The sequence below is a fragment of the Enoplosus armatus genome, chromosome 17 (genome assembly GCF_043641665.1).
Source record: "Enoplosus armatus isolate fEnoArm2 chromosome 17, fEnoArm2.hap1, whole genome shotgun sequence".
NCBI lineage: Eukaryota > Metazoa > Chordata > Actinopteri > Centrarchiformes > Enoplosidae > Enoplosus > Enoplosus armatus.
Genome location: NC_092196.1, coordinates 6,084,466 through 6,106,371, shown reverse-complemented (window position 1 = coordinate 6,106,371; position 21,906 = coordinate 6,084,466). Strand labels below are relative to the sequence as shown.

The window sequence follows — 21,906 nt, the reverse complement described above, 5'->3', positions numbered from 1 at the left end:
TAAATACTTCCATACAAACATAAAGCATCCTTCATCAGTTATGTTGAATATGTTCTTTAACATGATTCAATTGAAATTTAGAGATTTACAACAAAAATACAGACAACTCTTGTTTGACATGATTAGATTAGATGCGATTTTTAGATATTAGTCAAACAGGTTAACAAAGAAATATGCCATCCATTCCTTATTGTATAAAGGTTGATCATTTCAACCCCCCCCCCCCCCCCCTCCAACTCTTTCCATGTTCACTGGACTCAAAATTTTGATTTAATAGAAAGAAAAACAAAATCAATCCTTACATGCAACAATTTAGTCAGTCCTCTTTCTCTCTCTTAAAAAAACACATTGACTTAATAATAATATTATTATACGGACGTTATCATTACGCAGATTACTTTTGTTCTTTTGCACTCTTTTGTTTTAAGTGTTGAATGAAACAGTCTAATCGCCTGTAGTTTGTAGTGATTCATTGACTGTCCACATTTATTACTCACAGACAAATTCTCCTGTCAGTGATAAGATCAGTAAACGCCTGTGAGTGTTGTTGTTGGATCACTCAGAGCGAACATTTCATCCAGACTTTTAATGGCTTCTTCTTTATTGTGTGTTTTCCACTCGGTCGGAATTTCACCAAGGCCCTGGAACTTTAATTTGTAGTGGTCTTGCAGTTGCTCCCGAAATTGCCACACAAACCATGTCCAATATTTCAGCTTGGACTCATCAGGGGTAATTCTCCAGTGAGCATACCATGGACCAGCAGTTCGGTACTGTTTAAAGGGAATGAGCACTTCTGAATCTTTATCAGGATAAAAACTTCCATCACTTGCAACATTTGTTGTGCAGAAGTCAACACTCAGCTCCACTGTGTTTCTGAAGTGCACACCATTGACTGCAGCAGATCGATGAAAAGGCACGCTGTGGTCATCAGGACTGTGATCTTCCAGGGTGTTGGTACAAACAGCTGCACAGAATGGACACGTTACCCAGCAGCAGTTACACAGCTGGTCGATGAGGATTTGATCAGGCTTCAGCCTGAATTCCTTCATCTTATCCAGTGAGAGGCTGTTCATCTCCCTAATGACGTGTACAAGGCCTTTCTCTATTGCTTCTTTAAGAAAGTCAAAATTGTTTATGTCACTGAAGTTTTTAACACAAATGGTGAATGTTAGCTGATCTTTAAGCAAACTGGAAAATACCTCCACCCACATGTCTGTGTTTCCTCTCTGAGTTTTGACTTTCTCTGTTGCAGTAAATAAAGCTTGAGTCACATGTTTTTTGATGTCTTCAACATTTTTCTTGAGTATATTCCGTGCTTTACATTTGTTTTCTGTGAAGATGTATTTCTGTACTTCCTCTTTTATAAAAGTCTCGACTTGGTTCCTTGGATGTCGGATGTAGGTGATGAAACCATCAAAGTCCTCTTTCTCTGCCAGTGACTTCAACACATGCTTCTCCAAGTTCAACCTGTTCTCACTGAATGCTGGGAAACCGCACTTCATCTCTCCAGCGAGATCAATGGCAGTCTTGTTGCAGACAGCCTCAACAGTGGAAACCTTCAGTTTTTCACAGATCAGTTCTCCAAGCACAACAGCAGATGAGTTTCCTTTGCAGAAGCTTCTGAAAATGTTGAAATAATGAGTTTTCTTACTTTCTAAATAAGTGAGTGCGTCGTTGTCCCTTTTGAATTTGTCATGGGACTGTGAAAGCCAACTCCCTGCTCTGTGAAACACATACAGTAAGAGATCAACTGTGAACTCCTTCTTTAGTGTATATATCCTCTCTGATCCAAATTCTGTCACTTTTCTTTGAACATTTTTGGCCACTTCTTGCAAGTAAGTTGGACTGTAGCCTCTTGTAGCTACAGGTTTGCTTTTGATTGCATCAAGGGACAGTTTTTCAACATTGTCGATGAGGGATCTGATCTGTTGTTGTTCTTCATACGGGAAAGCACTCTTTAAGTCATGTTCCCCTTTTTGTTGTGTTGTTGAAACAATTTGTTTCAAGTAATTCCATGCAGTTGTTGAATATTTTTCCAATCTGCTTGTGTCCTTGTTTTCTTTCTTACTATTTTGGGGTTGCTGGCTTTCGTTACGGAGATCTTGGTACTTCTTTAGGGTTACATAATCAAAGTAATTCCCAACCTTTGATATGTTATTGTATCTGCCACTGCTTTTGGATTCATCTATGAGAGGCCATTCAATGCCAAGCTCTAGAAGGATGAATAATTGGTCTTGTTCCAGGTTGATGTCCTCAAAAGGTTTTGTATTCTCAATTAGTTCACTAACCAAGACTTTCCAAATAGAGTTGAACTGCTTTTGAAGTTCCTCTTCATCTTTTGCTTTGTCTTTTAACTGATGAGCGAGCTCTTTGCTCTTTTGTAGCAGCTTGTTCTCAAACTCTGTCTTCTCATCATCTAGCTTTTTACAAGCATTCTTCTGGTGGATAACTTCATCCAGTTTTCTTTTAACTCCTCTCACTTGATCATCGTGAAACTCCTTGATTTTGCTTTCAAATCGGCCTCGCCACTGAACCAACATTTCTTTGTCTCTGTTGTCATCAAAGTACGTTGTCATATCCTTTTTGATTTCTCCATAGGTTTTGCCCATTTCTTTAAAAAGAAAACTGAGCTCAACTTTGTCAAGTTTACCATTTTCAATTCTGGTATAAAGCTGGTTCTCAATGGTCAACATGTTGCTCCTCAGGTCCCAGGTCCAGTTCCCATACTGGACCTCAAGTTTTCTGTACACTGCAATCTCAAGTGTGTTCTTGAAACTGAAAACAAATTGTTCATTCATCAGGGCATTCCACAGATCCTGAATTTTGCTTTTAAACTGTGAGAGAGTAATCCCAGCAGACTGTGAAGCTTTAGAGAGGATGATGTTCTTCAGCTCTTGGATGCTCTCACTATAACCTGGATTTGGAGGAGCCATAGGTGGACTTCCCTCCCATAGTTGGGCGAAGTATTTCACATCTTTTTGTACGTCAAATACAATGACGTCACTGAAGCACTCAGCATCACACACCTCCTCTTTGGCTGCTAGTTTGGCCATCTGGTCCAGTTTTTCTTGCAGGCGTCTCTTTCCATCCATGTTTCTCTCTGCAGCTGCAATGTCTGTAACATTCTGGTGAACAAACACACAACTTGGAGAAAGTTTAACTTTCTTCATCCTCATGAAAGCCTGAACAACAATCTGCAGAACATCTTGCATCTCAGCTGGATTCTCTCCAAAGATGTTGATCAATGTCATGTTTCCCAGACCAACAACAAATGTTGCCAGTTCATTGTCGTGGTGAAGAGTGGTGTTACCTTCCAACTCAAGAGCACGCAGTCCTTCAGTGTCCACCACTAGAATGTAGTCAAACGTGAAGTCTTTCTTGATCTCATCTGACACTTTGACCAGCTGCATGAAGGCACCCTTGGTGCACCTGCCAGCACTCACTGCAAACTGTAATCCAAACATGGCATTCAACATTGTTGATTTTCCACTGCTTTGTACGCCTAAAACTGACAAAATAAAAACTCTCTGGTCGCCCACTTTCTTGATGACTTCATCTAAAAGACTAGAGATCCATGTTAAAGGCACATGACCTGCATCACCATCCATCAGCTCCATTGGGTGTCCTGATATCATCAGCTCTGCAGCCAGCTCAGGGAATTTAGACCAGTCACTCTGTCCCCTCTTTGTTTGTTCCTGCAGAGATGCATGGGCTTCATAGATCTGTCCCATTTCTCTAAAGATGTGCTCCAAGCCAAAAGTTGCTGACTGCAGTTTTGTTGATATTTGTTCAAGCTCAGTTTGCTTGCTTTTTAGCTGAACAGATTTGTCATGCTTCTTCTTCAAAGCCAAGACCTCAGACCACTTTTCATCATAGCTTTGGAGAATTAAAGAGAGATCGTCTGTGGAGAGGGCATCTATTAGGATCTGAATCCATTTTAGGAAGTACTCTTTCTCTGTTGATGGCAAAGATGAGATGCTTTCAATGAACAACTTCATCAGCTCACTACAGGAAGCAGTGCGTTGATCGTGTCGTATTTGCATCAGTTGCTGTTGCTTTTTACATTTCTCCATCTCAACGTGTCCTTTGAGGTGATATAGTTCTTTGTTTATTTCGCACCACTCATGCCACAGTCGGCCTTGACAAGGGAGAAACTTGTCTTTGATCTTTGAAACATCCATGCCCTGAAACAAATGTACTGTTTTCATTGCAGCAGACTTCCCTTTTTTGCAGCCTTTGTCATCTTCATCCACTCGGATTCCAGAAACATCAGCCATGGTTTCAAGCTGGAAGGATGCGTGTGGTCCAGACAATATTTTTCTAATGATTTCTTTCAGTTCTTCAGAAACATCTGACTGGCTTCTGTCTTTCAGACCCATTTTGAATTTTCCCTCTTTCATCTGAACTGCTCCACAATCATTATCAGCAATGAGAATAATGAGGGGCTTCTGAGACTTGTAAAGGGCTGAGATAACTGTTGTACTTTTCTGGCTTTTTTCCAGAGTTGGTACAAGAACAACATTGACTGAAGATTTTTCAGTCAGTATGTCACGCTGTTTTTCAATCGACAGAGCATCTCCATGAAGATTACAGAAGGCAATGCAGTCCGTGAAGGCATCGTTGGGTTTTCCAGCAGGGCAGTACCAGGCAATCTCTGCCACACCATCCATCAAATGGCGAGACTTGGTGCTACCTGGGCAGTTTCTGTGGAAGAAGGTGCTGTGACGGTCGTTGATCAAAGTATTCATCAGCTGAGATTTAGACAGTGATGGTGAACCCAGGCGGAAGAATGACACCATGGGTGTCTCAGCTTTGCAGATGGGCATACTCTTCATAGTGACAGTGTTTGAATTATGTTTGACTTGAGTTATCTTCCAGGTTTTTCTTATTTGTCGGAAAGTCCACAGAGGACAGTCAATATCCATTGTGACTGGGTCAGGAACAAGAAAAGGTAAGGCGTACTGACATTGGGATAACTTTGTAATCATGTTCTGCTTAAGGAAGCTGTCTGAGCAGTGAAATACTGCCATTTGAACATCCATTGGATGCACATGAGTGTGTTTTGATTGATCAGAGTCTACCCTGGTGCTAAAAAGTGCTTCAAAGTCATCGTCTTCTGTCTCAACAGTTTCAAACACTGGAACAGGATTTGAATGGCTCACCTGAGAACCGTCTTGTCTTACAGGAATATATCTGGCTCTGTAGTCTAACATCATCAACCTCTGAAGAAAAGTATGAGCTAGATCTTTCTCAGATGTGTCATGGTCCTGTTTCACAGGTGGACCTACTTGAAGAAAATCTTCGGGTGACAACTTCTGTTGACGTTTGTCTTGAAGGTGAAGTCTGCCAAGCAGTGTTTCAGTTTCTCTTTGATGTTGTTTCTTCCTGTTGATCTCTTCAGACATCTTCACAGACTGCTGTGAATAAGTCAGTAAATGTGTACTTTATGTAAAAAGTGATAATGTCATACAATGGGATGTAAAGTAAAAAAGATCTTGTGAATGAAATTTAGAGTTTCTTACCTTATCTTTGTCTCCACTTGTATCCATATCTAAGGTACAAGGGACACATTAACAAATTAATATTCTTATTAAAATCACCAAGAATTAAAATCATCTAGGAGTGCCGGCGTGAGCAACAGGATGCTGACTGCCGTTCACTTAACGGCCACCGGTGTCATTAGTAACAAGGGCTTTCTGAAAACTCCATATCGAACCTTTAAACGATGTGCTAAAAGATTTGTAGTAACTGATCCACTACCTTAGAAAACTTAAGCATATGTTTTATGTTCACAACAATTAGTACTGTTATACTCTCACACTCATATACCTATTAAAATACTTATATTCATACAAATACTTGTATTTACTTATATATTTGTATACAGGTATACAAAATTAATAATATTCTTAATGACCTAACCAGTACCTGTGTAAGTTTTCCAGGATCTGTCTTTGAGAAAGCAAAAATCTATGATTAGTCATTACCTACACCTCCTTTCAAAGGTTTTAAAATCAAAGCTTTGATGTGTTAAAAATGTAGGTTCTGTCCACATTATCTTTATGTAGTAGTGTGGGTGCAATCCGTGAATGCCAACATTAAAATGTTACCTGTTTGATTTTGCTGAAGCATTGAGGAATCGATCCTTTCTTTTTTGTGGGATTTGTGGTCCAGGTGTTCTTTCTGCTTTCGATTTTCATCACACGTCAGTCCACTGTGGTGGGGATCATTTTCAGTGACCATGACATCTATTTTTTCCAGCAGAGCTATTATCTCTTTTTCATCCATCATACTTCTTGTACATGTGTGGTATCTTTTTTCAGCAAAACTGCTGTTGGCTTTCAGGTCTGTCAATGCACTTTCACATTTTTCATCTGACTCATAAGTCACAACTGTCATTAAATAAGCAAGTGATCCTTTCCCCAAAGCTGTTTCTAACCACTGCACTCCTGAGCTGTAATGGCTGTTGTGCAGACCATTTGGTAACAGTAAGAGAAAGGCATGAACTTCCTGATTTAATGGGAATTTGTCAATGTTGTCCACACCAAGCATGTTGATGACAGAGATGTGTCGACCACACAAATCATACAGTTTGGATGAAAAGTATGCTCGCTCATCATGGTCAATTAAGATGTTTTTTGATCCAGTCTCAGTGGAATTTGGGTCACCAATTAACACAAGTGTGCGTTCAGGCATCACTGAAACAAAATAAAACAAACTTCACTATGTTATACTACTTAAATCATTAAAATAAAATTGTCAAAGTTATACAGAGTTGGCAGAAATGCAATGACAAAATAAAAAGGTAATAAACTAACTCTCACATTCACATGATTAGTTTAACAGGTTTTCATAATTTCTCACAATGTCTGAAACTCAACTCAAATCTAATCTATAAAATTGATCCTACTGTATAATCAATTCTAAAATATTACCTTTCTCATTGTTTGCAGATGGTACAGACTTGAATTCAGACTCTCCTCTTGTGCTTTCATCATTCTTCTCTGAGTATCGAGCTTCACCAGGTTCATTCACTGGATCACACTGAGAAAACAGGTGATTTTATTCAACAATTACTTCTCCAGGTTAGACCTATTGTTAATAAATTAAATGAGTAAGATAATGATTACTAATGTGGGTAAAAAGATTTTGACTTTACCTCGGTTTTGGTTGCACCGTCCTTCATCTCATTAACTGCAGGGTCATGTAAGAAAATGCAGAATAATAGGATCAGCACAAAAAACTATATGTGGTTAGCTCACTATCCTTAGTTTATGAAATATTGCTTTAAAAAGTTCAGATGACCTCTGGTTTCAAACTCTCCTCGTCTGCCTCCATCAGCTCTTCATCTTTACAGACACCTAAGCCAAAGCCAGTCAGACAAATACAACAATAAACTGCAAATGTACATTACCATTCAAGATGATTGAGCAAATTATTTGATAAATTATAATTATTTGATTTGTTGGTGTATGCGTAAGCACCATTAAAAACTCTACTGTTAAAGACTTAAAGCAGCCGAAGCTGAAGTTGTTTGAAAAGGTCAATGTCTGTTATAAAAACGTTCAGATTTTCAAGTCTGTATACAAACACAACAACACACATTTTTGCACAAGCTTACCTTTTGTTTTGTTCCATTAGCTCTGTCTGGTCTGTGTAGATGTGGCTGCCTTGTCTAAAACCCCTGCAGTCCCCATCCTATATATAGGGCGATCAGATGCTGGGCCTGCCCCCTCACAAAAAAGAGAAAGTGAAAGTAAAAGGGCTCTATTTCCCTGAAACCATGTGACCACCAGGAAAAGGGGACATTATCTAAGTGCTGCCAAGCACATACTGCTGACAACAATGAACACTATTACTTGCAAAGCTACTGCTGCTATAAGTTATATGAGTCCAAAAATGGACTGAGGCATTAATTCAGTCTCAAGCTTTCAGTTTTAATTTAAACTGCTCCCTGCTATCTTTACAGTAAAACCTCACTCACATAGGACTGGATCCAGCTGTTCTTTGACCCATAAGTTATGTTATACTGCCAGCTCTTTTTTGCCTTCAGGGCTTTCATTTTAATTGTTGATTGAAATGTCTTTGATTTTTATTTTGGGCCACAACAAAGTTTATAAAAGTTTAGACTGTTTATTTACACAACTTAATAGCTGTTGAGGGAATTTGATATGAGTTAACAATGTTTTAAAAAAAATGAAATTTCATGAAATTACATGTCTGTTGCAAATCAGGCCTTTATTACGTCAGCCATATCGTTTTAGAAAACTACTACTGATAAAAGCCTGAAAAACAATCCTATAAACATGTTACAGGTGCAGTCATCACATAGACTTGCGAGGAATATCAGCTGTAATTGTACAACTATATTAGTTTTTACAACAATTATTCCTGATTACAGTTCTTTTATTCACAATGTGCAGAGATTTTATCACAGTTGCTATAAAACCTCAAATTTCAGGTGCAACTTGACGACCTTTGAACCTGAACCTCTTTATGTAAAATACACTTTGCTGTTGAACGTCATGACTATGTAGTGAGTGTTTAAGTACAGTGTGAAAGATATAGAAATATCAGAGTCCATTCAAAATCCACTGTTCTACAGTATATTCAATCAGCAGTTAATACTGTATTAATGCAGGTATGGCATACTCCATTCATTCATACTTCATTTTAAATCTTTGTTACTGATAATACTAAAAACTCAGTATGAATAGTTTGTCTTGACAAGAATCCATTTTGTGGAGTCTCATTCTGATATCTTTAGAATGGTTTAAATAATCTGTGTAAAACCACGGCATCAACGCAGTGCAGCGAGAGGGGAAGATCCAGGGTCAAGTTCAGCATCAGGTGTCCATCTTGCAGACAGTGCATACAAACCAGGATCTGGAAGTTGATCAATGACACCCACATGTAGATGCCTGTGAGAAGAGGAAGAATGTTTCTATGGCTCAACAACAGAATATCACACAATGTTCAGCCTCTCTGACAAGAAATGAACCCAGAACTCAGGTCACTCGGACATTGTCATAGTTTTTTTTGGATGAATGAAGTTTCTGCTCTCTTAAGAGTTTCAACTACTAGACTTTGATCTCTTCTTCCTCTTCAGAAAAGGCATATGATGTTTTGCTGCTGTGAGAAAAAGCAGGAGAGGTGGTGTTGTCGCTCATCCTCGTTCCCTTTGTGAAGGACCCTCCACCATAATGACGAGACAGCACGTCAGCTGCCCTCTGGAACCTCTCTGCTTCCATTGCAGGCTCCGCTCTCTCAGGAGACCCAGTGCTCACATCTGGGGTCCTCAGTGACCTCCTCTCCTCCTCTTGCTCTGTCCAGTTAGAGCTACAAGAGCGCCCCCTGTTGTTCATGGTCCTGCTGAATGACCCGCTACCCATGGAAGGGTTGGGTGAAGTCACCCGAGGGCTCTGCACAGGCGTCTCTGTAAGAGAGATGTCGTCCTCTTCTTCCTCTTCCTCTCCTTCCTCTCCTTCCTCTTCCTCGCCGGCTGCCTGGCTGCGATTGGACATCTGGTTGTCAATCAAGCTCAGTACCTCAGTCATAAGGGAGGGGCCGAGGTCTACAGTGAACGAGGTGAGGGAGTCTGAGCGTGTCAGTGTGATGCCACCGCTGTCTGGTAGAGACCCTCTCCGGAGCTCTCCATCTTCAAACTGTCTGTCAAGGCGAGAAAGGCGGGGCAGAGTGAGAAACCCAGACTGCAGACCTGCAGACAGACAGAAGAAGACAACACACCAAGGTCACTGAAATGATCTGAACTAATGACATAACATAAAGAAAACATCTCAGAGACATTCTTACACTTTAACTTTGTAGATTACATCATAAAATCCTACAAGAATAATCTCAATGTCGGTATGTTACAAGGGATGTTTAACAGGCATGTAGTGTTGTTGGATTTTGGAGTGAAGTCCTTTCACTTTTCACTTTTCACTTTCAATTTTCACTTTGCAAAGTGCAAACCTCTGACAACACTTGACGGGAAATCCAACATAAAATCAGAATTAACATTTTGCTATTTGAGTCATTTGAACAGTAAAACCTCATAGAGTTTCTCATTAAGATATTAGCAACATTCAGAATGAATTTGAGTAAATCTGAAAAGTCCCCATATCCCAGTAAACCTGCCATATTGTTTCTGTGTCATTATTCACTGTTTATGGAGCAGCTCCAGGATATAAGACATCATCACTACAGTCTGTCTCTCTTGGTTAGTTAAAAGGAGGTACTCTTAACCTTGAGCTGGACAGCATTATTGAGATCAAATATGTTGATTGAAATTACTTGATAGTCCTCAAAATGCAAATCTACTGATTTTAAATATCACACAATCCAAAATACAGTGATCTGGACAACATACTGAATCATCTTGTATTTAACCAGAGACATAATACATTTAAAAAGAAACCGATCAAGAGGAAATAATATGGGGCCTTTAAGTCTGACGTATGAGCTACTGTAAGTCTAGCAATTCAATTATTTCACCACAGGGTGGCAGTATGTAACAACCCAGGAACCCACTGCTGCAACTTCCCTGCAGGGAGTTTTCTGTCACCTGGACAGACTTAATGTTACAACTGTCAGACAGTAGAAAACAGGAGGAGATGTGAGAGCGGTATGGTGCCACTGAAAGGGGGCAGAGAGGGAGACGAACGAGAGAGAGAGCGAGGTATGTGAAGAATGTGAAGTCACTGGAAACTAGAAATTGCCATGGTGTTTCATGATGGGTGTCCAGTGAAACCCTGATGAAGCCCACACATTCGAAACGTGCTCTTCTGATAATAAAGTTGTTCTTTATACTACAAGTGTTGCTGGAGTTTTGACCTTTTTTCCTTTTCCATGCACCTTGGAAGCAGGTGAAGTTGAGCCAGAAATCCCTACTCTGGCTTCTACAGTCCAGTAAAGAGTGAGTGATGTTCAGTTGATAAAGGTTTAATTTGCAAGTTACCTGTACAGCACATTGAGAGAAAGTATATTTACTATTTATATTGGTTTTGTTTTTTTTGCTATTGAGTTTTTTCTCTGATTAGCCAGTTGGTACCCACAGACTGCCTAGTTTTGGAATACTCCTTTTTGATTTTTCACTACTGGTGATCTGTAAAGCAGTGGATAAAGACAATATGAAAAGATGGACGGAAATAATGACATTGATGACAAACTGAGAAACCCACTGATAACAAAAAGCTCCCATCATCCTTCAGTTCACTGACTCTCTATGCCAGCTCCACATCCAATCAGTTTGGGCAAATTCCTGATGAACTGGGTAAGGAATCTGGAGACAGATGGGGGATTTCCAGTCCAGACTCAGCACACTGCTGCCTGATAAGATCTGATTGGTTAGCAGATATAATGAATGGTGTGTTTATGCTGTGCATCCAGGCAGTGACACATGCACACAAAGATGACGGGAAATGCCCACTAAGTATCTTTCTTTCTCCCAAACCAGCTGTGAGTGTGTGTGTGTTTGTGTTTGTAGACCTAATTGTGTACAGGTGTTGCCTAGGTGACTCCCGATGACTCAGAAGAAGCCCGCCTGTTTGCTGGTTGTCTTGGAGGAATGTGGGAACGATGTTGAAAGGGAGAGGGCAACCTCACCCTCTCTGTTTGTGTGTTCACTGACATTTATAGTCCTGTTTGCACCAAGTCAGCTCAGCAGCTCTTTATGCTGTTTGGTCTGCTGGAGAGTGAATAGTAAGAACTGCAACTGTAATGATATACTAAAGTGCATCACCAGTTGTTGTTTTTTTGCCTAATTCATGGTGTCTAATACGGTGCAGTTCTACCACTTGACTGCAGCCCAGTGGTTATTTTATATTAACACAGTTTGAGTGTAGCTGTGCTTACGAAAACAGAAAAATTAAGACAGACATTTAAAAGAAATCTAAGATTCTGAGAGTCTGGGCTTAGCTACAAAGGCTCTATATGATAATGCAAGATTATAGAGGCTGTGTATGCTATCAAATTAAAGTAAAAGTCCATACCTTATAAAGAAATCTCTTAAAATCACAAAGAATTAAGAGAGGACTGTTACTCAGTACTGAAAGGACCTGTAATGCCCTTTCTGTTATCTACAGTCTGAGAAACAGGACTAAAGTCCAGCTGAAAACTGAACTGAATCAATCCTGGGTGTCAGTGGAAAAGCTTCCAGCTGTCCTTGTTGAGTTAACAAAGTCAAAATAAGCTTTCTTTGTCTAAACCTTTTCTATTGGTTTAGCCTAGCATCAGCATATGGAAGTCAGCCAGTTTGAGAATTGACATAATCCTGTTCATATTGTGAGTTTTGACCTTTTTTCAACTGTGCAGCCTTACTGTCATGTTCACTGCTCTGTTAGATGTAGATGTAGATGTACACACAGAGTTGAAGTTGATTTGTTGAAGTTGATGTAGATGTACACACACACAGTTGAAGTTGATTTGTTGTGAATGAATCTGCACCACTGTAGCCAACACCATGTCCACTTAATAAACCACATGAATGCGATCGCTCTTTGCTTCACTTTTCTGAGACCACTCAGCTCACTTTTAATGAAGATGATCTTGCCACTAAGATGCTTTACATAAACCCTGTCCCATGCTGGAAGTAATTATCCATATTATCTCACCATATGTGCAGAAGGAGTCACCTGTTGAGCTGATGGAGCTGGGAAACAGCACCCTCTGCCTGCACCCATTGGGGGAGTCCATGTTTAGCTGGGGCAGGGAGATGGCGTTCTTGATGATGGGTGAGATGTCTGGTGGTGGGGATGACAAGTCACGGGAGCCTCCTCGCGGCTGTGGACCAGAGTTCTTCCGCACATGCCGAAAGGTGCGTGTGAAGAACCCGGTCTTGGAGCTGTTTGCTGAGTCCGGACTTCCTGGCTCCTTGATGCCCCCGTAGTTGCTAAGGAAGGAAGTGTCACCAAACACATCCCCGCCACGGCCAACATGCATAGTATGTCGGAAGTCACTCAGCGGCGGGCTGATCATGTCCACAGAGAGCTCGCTCTTGAAACGACGTTTCCCCTGAGAGCCAGACACAAGGCCCTTAATCCCTGGAAGTTTTCCCAGACTCATCGTGACAGAAAAGTTGTGTAATTTCCCCTTAATTTGATGAGAGTGTCTGAGCTCTGATTACATGTCAGTCAAGTTTAAATTCCAGTTTAGGGTCCACTGTAAAACCAGAGAGAAAAAAAAATTAGCTGCCGGGACAGTGAGAAACACAAATATGTGGTTGTTCAGTCGGCAGAGAATGTGTGTGTAATCCATTCTCCACACTGCAAGAGCCAACTATTCATCCACTGTTGGCCTCACGGTTTCCCTTTTGGATCTACACTGAAAGATGCCAGTATGGATGTAGAGTCAGTCAAGTACCCATCTACATCCTGTTCTGTTTCTCCTCTTTCTACTGCACATGAGCAAATGCTCAGCTCACTTCTCCTGCACAACAGCAGCTTTCAGTCCTAACAAAATAACAAAGAAGATGAATTACAAGGTCATACTTTGTTTCCTCTGGTTACCACAGATTGTGTGGTTGGAGAGGTTGGGGTTTGGTTCAGTGAATGACAGTTTAGAAATACAAAGTCCAGCCGCAACTGCAAATACATTGAGACGGGACTTCAGGCAAACAACTCAGCTGGTTTGTGTGACAACAGTAAAGGAACAGACTGATGTTTACACTGTGTTCACTTAATTTTATATCTTTTTAGACATGGAGAACTGTCTTTTTGTCAGTCTCAACTTACATTTTGCTTGCAAAACTAAGAGGATCACCTCACCAGGAAGTCTTATGAGTATTTAGTATTTTTCATTTGCCTTATACCCAAACCTCGTAAAAGAAGCTTCTAAGTAGCAGATCACACTTGATGAAATGTATAAATAACTCTGTTGAGGAAATGTAATTGGATTGAGTCACTTTATCACCCTATTTCCACCAGACTGTGGCTTCCCTTTCACTATTATTTAGGTGTCAGGATAGCCTACAAGGTACAAGGTACCTGAGTTTATGTCTGAGGTGTTACTCAGTTCTCTGTGGTTTTTAAACTTACTCTAGCATCCCAGCCACCCTGCATGCACTGTTCTCAAGCAGTGATGAAACACATGCATGACCAATTAGAAAATGTTCACCCCTTCGTTTACTGAGGTGATCGCGATCTCTATATTTCTCCTGCCTTCTCCTTTTAGCTTCAGAAACCTTCTGTAACTTCCTGTAATCCTGCACTTTTAAGGAAGTAATTCACAAAACACAGCTGAACATTAAAACATCAGCGTCTTCGCTCTGTTGCTTACTGGCGGTGAGTCCTTTTTGCTTGTGTGTTCAAAAGATCTTCTGAGAGGATCTTGTGTGTCTCATCCAATAAGTTGTTCTGCTTTTCCTCAAAGTCCAAGCAGAAAGCGGGGGGTCCACTGCCATGCACCGTCTCCCACTAAAGAGGTTTATCCATGTGTGGCACCACACTGTCCATGGGACATCCTGTCACCAGGCCTGTCGCCCCAGCTCCTTTGTCCTGTGCTCCCTGGTCCCTCTGCACCCAAGACACTAGACCTTTGAGAGGTTATCAGAGCAAAGGAAAAAGGAGGGTGATGTGTTCTGGAAAAGGGCAATAAAGTAAGGTGCCGTAATCCAGCAACTGTTTTGTCTGCATCATCCTGGAAGACAGATAAGGCTCCTCCAGGATTGTCCGTGCACTGGATTAGCAGCTAATCCCTTCTGTCTTCCCTCCCTCTCTGACTCCCTCACTTGCTCTCTGCCTTCTTCAATCCACTTAGTTCTCCGATGGTTTCCAAGTTGGGGGGCTTCTGTGTTTTCATTCAGTTCACTTAAGGCCAGCTAAGAGAACAGACAGAGAGAAAAGGAAAGAGATGTGAGTTACACACTAGACCGAACACTGACGCAGGAGCATTCAGGCACACATAAATGTGTCAGGCAACTAAAACTTTGGATTGAATGATGCTAGGAATGTTTTTCTGTGTGTGTGTGTGTGTGTGTCTTGCCTATAAAACTGTGGAACTTTGAAGAGTCTTTTGTGGACTCTAAGTCTGACTCATATGATTAATATTAATTTCAGTACAAGCACTGAGCACCTGAGTCAACAGCACTTTTCTACATTTTAGTAATGATGCAATTAGGAGCTTAGTCGATCTAAAGAAAATCACCAACTATTTTGATAATGGATCATTTATTTAAGTTATCTATCGAACCCAAATGCCAAAAATTTGGATTTGCTGCTATTCTCTAGTTTTTAATTATCTGGTTTTGAACTGCTGGAAGGACAGAAAAGGCTATTTGAACGCGTCGCCTTGGACTGAGAAATTGTGTTTGGCATTTTTCACGTTCCTTATGTGATATTGATGTTGAATTTTTCAATTTAACTTAATTAAAAATGAATGACACTTTAACATGACATGTTGTGATGTGGCATAAAAACAAGCGCCCCTGCCTGCACATGTTCAACCACACTGAGCTGCATATATGCCAGGTCTATCTGACAGATTTATACACAACATTAATCACTTCTCCGGAGACAGACAACCTCCAAAGGGCCTGTGTATCTGTTTTTCCTGGATACACTCTGAGTACCTTTTTCCTGTCTGCTGAAGAAAAGACTCCAGGGCAAAGGGAGCACTCGTAAGCTCCAAACACGTGACCTCTCCAAACCGTAGCCAGTGATGGATTAATGTCGCAGGTCGCTGGAGTATCTAGCTGAGGCTGCTGCTAGGCCGATCTGGACCTGTGATATAACAACTTCAACAAGGTGATGGTGCCGCTCTTACTGGGCACTGGTCTGGGTTAAGATTACCTTCCCTAAATCTTCAACTAATCCCAGTTTTTCAACAGGACAAATGTTCAGGGGCGAATAGAATGTTTGCCTGACCACTTTGATCCCTCAGCTCGGTAACATGTAGCTTAAGGGAGTGATTAGGGCCTGTGGGGCACGAGAAGGTGAGAGGCAGATAAATATTAGCAAGGGAGACAAACATCCACTGTCAGTGTCAACACCAAGTTTGTATAAAATCAAATCATGTCAGAAACTGCTTTGTGCTGAGTTTAGCATTCGTTCCAAGATTTATGACTACCTAAATCCCTAACTAGCATTTATTCCCCTTTCATCTGTCTGGTGCTGCATTTCTGCCATCAGATGCCTAATTCTCAGCTTTTCATGGTGTAATTAACACGTGTTCTCTTGCTTTTATAGCAACCAATTTCTTTTACCCCCCCATCAGCTTTTTATATGATTTTCTTCTTCCTTCATGGCTTTGTGAGCAGTAAACGCAGCTCAACTCAGATCTCTTCATGTACAATATAACACTAGCACTGAATTTGGGAACTATATTCGGAAAATTGGCCTCATTAGAAACATACAGAAAGACATTCAGATCTGCTAAACATGCCATTTATCTGTAAGTTGTACTTGCAGACATCCATAAACAAACCTGTTTTGCATGAGCTGCCTGACTGATTGCAGAGACAGAGACAGACGGCAGGGGTTGAAAAGTGTAGTGGGAACAGCGTGCAACGGGGAGAGCAGACCCCATTGGCCATGGGGCCATCAAATAAAGGATCTGAGGACGCGGATGAGAAACACATTTTTACCTCCTGTCTTTATGTGTTTTTTCCCCCAGACTCTTTCTTCAGTCCGCCTTGCTGTCTTTTATCTCTCTGTTTTTCCGTCTGTCACAAACACACACACACACACACACACACACACACACACACACACACTGCAAACATGCTTCCCGTCTCTGTCACTCTCCCTGCTGCAAGTAGATTTAATGTGTTAGTCAAACATCTGGTACCACGGAGCCACAAATTGCAAAAAAGGGCTTTGATGACATTTGATGGAGTGTTCAATCGCAGTGGCTCAGAAACAAATTCATCTGTGCACTTGTACATGGACTTACACACACACACACACACACACACACACACACACACACACTCACACAGGGCTGTGTCGCAGTGGATCAGCTCTGAGGTTGCTTCCTCCACTGGACCGGAGGGCCATGGTCCTTTTACAGCACGGCACCAGCAAACTGTGGTTGAGGTCAGAACACCATGACCATTACGCATGGCTCCAAAATACAACATGCACTCACTTTACAAGGATCTACTGCTGCAACGTGGCAATACACTCCAAGGCCTGCCAGGACCTTATGGTGAGGGTATCTGTCCATGTCTCTGCACTGCGATGATAGCTAACTGTGATGATTTATGAATGTGATGATATCTGATTGGTCATATCTGAGTGTGATGAAACTGGTTCATGAGGTTGTCTGATGTATCAGACTGTGAACAGAGATATTTGTGATATGACATATGTGTCATATCTGAGCACTCTAACTTAAACAAACTTCCTGTTCACCCCCTCTCACACTTTCTATAATGCACTACCGAGCCAACAAAATAACTCACAAGAAGAGATGTTTGAGATAAGACTTCGCTGCACATTAGACCAACTAGTTCAATGACCTCTTTTACAGTGCACAAAGACTTCAAAGAAAAAGTTACAAAACAACAGCAGGCTGAGCAACCAAATCAATCTTTATGGTCAGGTGTAACCCTCGTCATCCTTCACTAGTTTCATTAATTCTTGTATGTATGGGACGACAGAACACAGTGGAAATGAGGCCAAGCAACAGTGAAGTGCAAACACATCTCATTCCATTTCAATAGCCGTGCTGAACAAAGAGCATAAGGAAATGTTGCCTCTCCAAACTTCCACATAGCAAACATAACAAACAAACACAACAGAGAGAGAGAGAGGTACAGTTAGAGTGGCCATTTAAAGGAACGCTCAGTCTTGTTCGAAAAGTCTGTGTCCATGACCATGGCCTCCATTTCCACCTTGAGAGCTCACTCTATCACTTTAGATTTTTATGCTTTTTCATTTTGTCCTATTTTTATATCAAAATGTCACAGTCTTCACCTCTTGAAAAACTTGACTCTCCAGGCAGGCCAAAGGTCAGTGTCCACTAAAGACCCACACTGTTGCAGGGACAGACAGTGTCTTGCTGAAGGACCAGATGTTTCAATGGTAGTCTCTCTAACCATGACGCCACCCCCGCTGACAGACCACTGATCTGAGATCTGGCACGACTCTAGGACAGTTGTTCTGTGGTTCCACTGGAGGAGCACAGTGACAAATTGATTTTGATTGTTTCCACCAAGCACAGTCTCACCTCCTCAGTTAGACCAAAAAAATGCAGTTCATGGCACTCCTATACACTGTGTGAAATCATATGACATATAATACAGGGGTTACAGTCCATATTTCAATGGCAAGTTCTATTGAAATATGACCTAAAAATACAAATCACCACTGAACTAAGGGAAGAGCAAGAAGAAGAGGATGTACAGAGGGTAGAGCATAACATAATGTAAGCACTAATGAAGAAGGACTTTATAAAATAAAAAGGACACTGATTCATGACTGGATCTATTAGGCTCAATGCCAAATAGCAGCATTTGGAAAAGTTGTCCCTGTTTGTTTTGAGACTCTTCCACTTGACATGTTTTACTGAATAATGATGCAGTGTTTTGACTGCTGCAATCTGGACACAGATTACTTGGTCTGACAGTTGTCTCAGACCTGCCAGCCAGATGTTATTTAAAGCTGAAAAACGCTGCTAATTGGCAATCAGGCGCGTTCTTCACACCTATACAGCAGTGATTACAACTGCGATCAAACGTGAACTCACCTTTTAACCAGCTGAGTGCTCAGCTGATGAAGCTGATTCGTAAACAGCATGAAGACAGTAGAGTAGACAACAACGTGTCTGCAAGTTGGATTTTGTGGGGATTTTGTAAGAGAGTCTTGGCGCTCTCTTCTTTTACGCACAGAGACGCACTCGAACTGATTTTATGGAAAGCCAACAAGACCGGATGACATTTAGACTGTGCGGTAACTTACTGTAAATGACTGTTGCATCTCACAACGTGATTTACAAACCCCTCTTTTCACAATAATCTTACCTTAAAGTAAAGTCGGAGCGCGGTCTCCTCGCCTCTTCTCTCTGTCATCCACCGTGTGTTTCCGCCTGGACATGAGCTTTGTGTCAGTGCAGCGCAGCGGTGCAGCGGCTCTGTGCTGCTGCTGACAAGTGGACTGAAATGAGATGGAGAGGAAGAGGAGGAGGAGGAGGAGGAGGAGGAGGTGGGTGGACTCCAGAAGCACGAGTGGCTAAATAATGGTTGTTGAATGAAACCCGAACTCTTAAACCTAATCCAGAAAAGGGGAGATGCCTGAAGTGTGTATTGTACTGTCCTCGTGACTCTCAATGAGCATGAAAACTTTTAATTTGAGCAAACCATGACAGAGAGAGTAAAACAACAGAAGTACAACAGCATGTTAGTCTGAGGTCATCAAAGGAGCCAATGTGATGAAGAAAGACAGGACCAAGGCTGCAATAATAAACTGCTGTGACTCTTCCCACACTGCCCTCTCAGTGTGTGCTTGTGCTTCTGGCTAAATATGGGTATATGCGCATGTTTCTGATTTCAGCACGTCTGTGTGTGTGTGTGTGTGTGTGTGTGTGTGTGTGTGTGTGTGTGGGTGTGTGTGTGTGTGTGAGGAGCCTCCTGATGCTTGAACTCAGCAGCTCTTCCTCTCTGTCTGCCATTGCCTTAGACAAATGTTTGACATGTGAACCGACTTTAAATTGAGGATGGGCTGCAGCGACTTGGATATTTAATCAAAAACATGAGCTGAGATATGCAGCAAACACAATGCAACACAGACGCAGATATCAACTCTGACCTTTACTCAGCTCTGTAGACACGATCTATGAAGAGCTCCCATGGGTGTCATCAACCTGTCTTCTCTATATGACCCCTCTTCACCTCACTCTTGGACGTGCAACAATAGTGTGCATGTGTGTGAAAGTGTGTATGCGTATGTGTGCAGCAGGATAAGACCATTTTTCAAAGGGCATTTTAAATATTTCATCATCGTAATACCTCTGATCCTGCATTTCTTTGTGGAAAGCTCTACATTTATATATCTATGGTTTAACTTATACATAATGGAGGAAAGTTTAGTGCTTAAAACATAGTCAAGAGATTCCCTTGGATGAACAGAAGTCCAAATTTCTAATCCAAAGTGGCTATGATGCAGATTTGACAAACAGAAATCAATTTACTACCTAGAAATGAATATCCCATGATGCATGGGAAAACAGTGGAAACATGGGAAAGGCTGAATTGACTGAGGGATGGGATAAAAGAGAAAAAGGGAGCAGGGTGGACACAGGAGAGGAGGCTGAGGAGAAAAGGCTGTCATGGGGAAAAGAGGAGCTGAGTGAAGAGAAGGAGATGTGAAGGGAGGTGGGGTGGGCCTTGAGAACAGACATGAGAAATGGAGGGATCATCTTCGCTGTAAGTCTGGGAGGGCGAGCAGCTCCTGTTGAGTGAATGTGAGGGCGAAGAAAAGAAAACCAGAAGACAGCGGGAGAGAGCCATGACAGGAAAAACAACACCATAGACTATCATGTTGAAAATGTTGTTGTCTCTGTCAAGAATTGTGTGAAATTGTATTTTAATCAGATTTAAGAAACAAACACAGATCCAACATGGATTAAAGAGGACAAACAGACCAAAACATGAAGCTCATGGGCATGGAAGGAGGAAAGAGAAGGACGTAGAGAGGAAGGAGTGATAGACAAACAGGATGAGACGTCTCAGAGACAGAAAAAGGTTTTCTTCCCAGGAAATTACTTTCTCACAAATCAGAGAGGCAGCCAAGAATCTCGAACTCTTTTCAGACACTGAAACTCATTTAGTATTCAACAGCTCACTGTCATTACTGTCACTCAGACCAAATAGCTTCATCCAGTAAAAACACATTTAAACACGGCAGGTATGAATTAGTGTGAAGGTGATTCCACTTCACCCAGAGCATCACTCTTCATGGTAGGTGCCCGGATGTAGTTTTTTGGTTTTGTGAATCTGGCTCCTGCTCTTGAGGACAGATCCAGATTCTTCTCCTGTTCTCATAAAACCCAGATGTGTGTGTGTGTGTGTGTGTGTGTGTGTGTGTGCGGAGGGTTGTGTTCAGGGATACATGAAAGAAGTCGACCCCTGCGTCTTTGTTTGGATTGCGCTCCTGTTTCCGTGGATTCTGACCCTCCAGGAAGCTGAGTTTTGGCCCACAGACAATAGAGCATTGTCATGTCAGTCCTCAGTGCTTTCTAGGCTACAATAAAAAATACAGACATGAGCACACATACTGAAACACTTAGTTCTGACAGTCACTGAACACTGACGGTTCACCTTTGTTTTCAGAAACCTGGTCTAAATTTTGGAGAGCATGGTATTTCAACAGCCCTGCACAGTGGTTATTCCTTGTTGACTATTTCTGAAGGAAATGAAGTGTTAAATGAATACCCCATCAAAATCTATATCTTGAGCATCAAATACTCACCCTCTGTATTGTAGCAAAACATCCACAGAAACATCTCAAGCCATTCCTGCCACATAATCCACAGCTATTGATGTTGAGTATGTTCCAAAATGCTCACATAAAGTTTTTCAGGAGTTGAAGATCATGTCAGAGTAATGAACGAAACATATGGGACAATATCCTGTATGTTCCAACTCTATTGGCAGGGTTTGCAGGTGGGAAGCCTGTGGGGTGTATTTGTTGCTGCATTAGCTACTTCTATGGCTTGGTAAAAAAAGAATCTGAAGACCTAGGTGGGGTGCAAAATCATTACCTGTTTACTATATTTTGCAGTTTTTGCATGTTTAATGTACAACGTTTTATTTTAGTGCTCAAATTCTGAGTTTAGTAGTGCACTGGCATGTGCATTGCATTCTGCTAGCAATATACATTGGGATGCATCACATTATATAGATGGCATGTACATTACTTTCTGCTAACAAGCCATATTGTAATGCATCCCATTATATAGATGCAAAAA

General features: G+C 41.3%; 2 protein-coding genes across 2 annotated transcripts; both read right to left on the bottom strand.

The window, feature by feature from the left end:
• Positions 1-245: 245 nt before the first annotated feature.
• On the bottom strand, positions 246-7,180 carry LOC139300372 (interferon-induced very large GTPase 1-like). Its single transcript, XM_070923440.1, has 6 exons — positions 7,160-7,180; positions 6,936-7,044; positions 6,111-6,698; positions 5,929-5,952; positions 5,523-5,551; positions 246-5,417 (listed from the first exon to the last, which is right to left on the bottom strand). The coding sequence occupies exons 3-6, from the start codon at positions 6,694-6,696 to the stop codon at positions 525-527; spliced, it is 5,532 nt and encodes a 1,843-aa protein (XP_070779541.1). The 5' UTR covers positions 6,697-6,698; positions 6,936-7,044; positions 7,160-7,180; the 3' UTR covers positions 246-524.
• A 1,900-nt stretch (positions 7,181-9,080) lies between these two features.
• cdc42ep1b (CDC42 effector protein (Rho GTPase binding) 1b) lies at positions 9,081-13,065 on the bottom strand. The gene is made up of 2 exons (XM_070924024.1): positions 12,615-13,065; positions 9,081-9,718 (listed from the first exon to the last, which is right to left on the bottom strand). The coding sequence occupies exons 1-2, from the start codon at positions 13,063-13,065 to the stop codon at positions 9,081-9,083; spliced, it is 1,089 nt and encodes a 362-aa protein (XP_070780125.1).
• Positions 13,066-21,906: the final 8,841 nt, after the last annotated feature.

Excerpts from the sequence above, each read along its gene's own strand:
- LOC139300372 (XM_070923440.1), bottom strand. The coding sequence starts at position 6,696 with ATGCCTGAACGCACACTTGTGTTAATTGGTGACCCAAATTCCACTGAG. Across the intron at positions 5,953-6,110 it reads GCTTCAGCAAAATCAAACAG|ACAGATCCTGGAAAACTTAC; the intron begins GTAACATTTTAA and ends GCTTTCTCAAAG. Across the intron at positions 5,552-5,928 it reads ATCCTGGAAAACTTACACAG|ATATGGATACAAGTGGAGAC; the intron begins GTACTGGTTAGG and ends CTTGTACCTTAG.
- cdc42ep1b (XM_070924024.1), bottom strand. The coding sequence starts at position 13,065 with ATGAGTCTGGGAAAACTTCCAGGGATTAAGGGCCTTGTGTCTGGCTCT. Across the intron at positions 9,719-12,614 it reads TGACTCCTTCTGCACATATG|GTCTGCAGTCTGGGTTTCTC; the intron begins GTGAGATAATAT and ends GTCTGTCTGCAG.